The 2,530-nt window shown below is 41.1% G+C and overlaps 1 protein-coding gene across 1 annotated transcript; it reads left to right on the forward strand.

The window, feature by feature from the left end:
* Positions 1-540: 540 nt before the first annotated feature.
* Positions 541-1,815, forward strand: EAH_00061340 (hypothetical protein; the record flags this gene model as incomplete). Its single annotated transcript, XM_013397012.1, has 3 exons — positions 541-763; positions 1,037-1,123; positions 1,370-1,815. 3 exons carry the CDS (start codon positions 541-543, stop codon positions 1,813-1,815), a joined length of 756 nt encoding a protein of 251 aa, XP_013252466.1.
* Between the last annotated feature and the right edge of the window lie 715 nt (positions 1,816-2,530).

Raw genomic sequence — 2,530 nt, forward strand, 5'->3', positions numbered from 1 at the left:
AATAAAAAGAAAAAATTTAAAAAAAGAGAAAAATTCATACAATAAACTGCATGCGGGCCGTTACACGGTGTGCAGCTGCAGGGCTGCGAGGTGAGGGGCCCCCCAGAGGGAGCTGCATCTTCTGTATGAATTGGTAAATAATTTGCAGAGAAAATTGAATAAATAAATTAATTAATTTATATTTAACTCATTTAATTCAATAAAACAGACACAGGAGCTGCAGCAGCAAAGAGCTTCTTCTTCTTTCCTTCTCGCAATGGTATGCAGAAACTTCTTTTTAAAGAAAATACTCTTCTTCTATTTGAATTAATTTGCAGTTTATTCAAAGTCTTTTTAGGTGTATTATACCTTTTAAATCATTATCTTATCTCCGCCTCTGCCTCTCTTTATCTTCTTATTGTTATTCCTATCACCAACTCCTTCTCTTTCTTCGTCTGCTGCTGAAGCACTCTTCATTACCAGCAGCAGCGCATTCCTTCTGCTGCTGCTGCTGCTGCTTCTGCTATTGCTGCTGCTGCTGTATGCATGCATGCATGCAAGATGCGAAGCCTCCCTCTTCAATCGTTTCGTCTTCTGGCTGCTCTGCCTATAGACTCCGATAAAATTCCTTATACTTTTGATTTAGATGATGTAGTAGAGCGCAGGGGCCCCCATGGGGGCCCCCATAGACCAGGGGCCCCCTCAACATCTTCTTCACCTCTAAGGGGTCTCGTTATTAGAACGCCAAGAGGCATTCAAGATTTCACAGAAGATCAAGACCCTGGTATGAAAGTATTTGTTTGTTTGTTTGTTTGTTTATTTATTTGTTTGTTTGTTTGTTTGTTTTGTTCGGGGGTTTTCGTGTTTGGCTGCAGTTGCTGTTGCTGCTGCTGCTACTACTACTACTACTGCTACTGCTGCTGCTGCTTTTTCTGCTGCTTTGCTGTTTTCGCTGATGCTGCTTTTGTTTTTGCTGCTGCTGCATTTTCTGCTGGTGCATTTGCTGCTGTTGCATTTGCTGCTGCTGCACTTGCTGCTGCTGCATTTGCTGCTGCAGAAAATATGGATCCGGGTTCAGACGAAGTGCAGGTGGCGTGGGAAGACGGCACCGTCGCAAATGCGCGCTGCAGCAGTTTAAATTTAGGTGGGGTTGTTGTTAACACCATCAATAAAGATTGCATCCTTTTTATTTATTTATTTCTTTTGTTTTTTTTATTTATTTTTTTCTATCTTCTCCATTTGCCTCACTGCCTTTTGAAATCCGAATGAGGCAAGAGGGTTTAGGGGGTATTCAGTCTTTTATTGCTCAGGTTTTACTGTTTAAGGCTTAAGGTTTACAAATTAGGGTTTAGGGTTTAGGGTTTAGGGTTTAGGGTTTGTGTATGTACAGTTGACCGTTGCTTCTACCTTGGCGACGCGGTGTTGCATGGGGAGCGGGGATCGCTTGGGATCGTCTTGGAGGTGGTTCAGTGTGTAGACATTGCGATACCTGTAGAAATACTTCAAAGGGGCTTAGCAGAACAACAAACCCCACAGCAGCAGCAACAGCAGCAGCAGCAGCAGCAGCAGCAGCAGCAGCAGCAGGGAGGGAGTGGGGGTTTGGGTGCAGCAAATGCATTTCCTTCTCGTTTACAGGGTATTTACGCTCGCGCTCTGGGGCCCCCTTTCTTATCTCTTTGCCCTCCGCTGCTGCAGCAGCTGCAGCAATTTAATCAGGGGCTGCCGGTATTAAAAGAAGGACGTCTTGGCTGCGTCATTGATGGGAAAGCAGATTATCTTATTCACCTCGATTCAAACCACGAATTCGTTCTTGAAGATGGGTCAGCAACGGTTTAGGGTTTAGGGTTTAGGGTTTAGGGTTTAGGGTTTTTAAGGGTTTTTTGTTTAATTTGCTTTATTGATTCACTTTATTAAACTTATTTTTGTCTATTATTGACTTGTTTTGATGCTCTTTTTCTTTACTTCTCCCTTCCCTCCCAACAATAATATATTTATTTATTTATTTATTTATTTATTTTGTTTATTTATTTATTTAATTTATTATTTATTTATTATTTATTTCGCAGGATGTCTTGTGTACGCCCTGAGCCTCGAAGGGGGCACCCAATGAGTTGGGTCAGCGGTTTGTATCCGTCCCTCCCTATTTATTTAACAGGAGAGTATCTGTCTCACCTGCAGCAGCAGCTGCAGCAGCAGCAGCAGCAACAGCAGCAGCAGCACGGGGGGGCAGCACCAATGCAGCAAACGCCGCATGCAGGAGGACTCAGCAGAGGTCTGCGGATTTATATACTCAAGTTTTTTGTGTTGTTTTGCTGCATATACACCCCATGCAGTATAATCAATTTGTATATGTTATATTTCTATATCTGTATGTTTTACTTGATATCTTTATCTACTTCTGTATATGTCTATTTATATATATATAATATATATTTATATATCTATCTACACCTATAGATTTATATCTCTGTCTCTATCCATACCTATATCGATATATATATATATATATATACATGCATATATAACTATGTTTTATGTGCATATATATGCA

This window comes from Eimeria acervulina, genomic scaffold (genome assembly GCF_000499425.1).
Source record: "Eimeria acervulina Houghton genomic scaffold, Eah_scaff1586, whole genome shotgun sequence".
Lineage (NCBI taxonomy): Eukaryota > Apicomplexa > Conoidasida > Eucoccidiorida > Eimeriidae > Eimeria > Eimeria acervulina.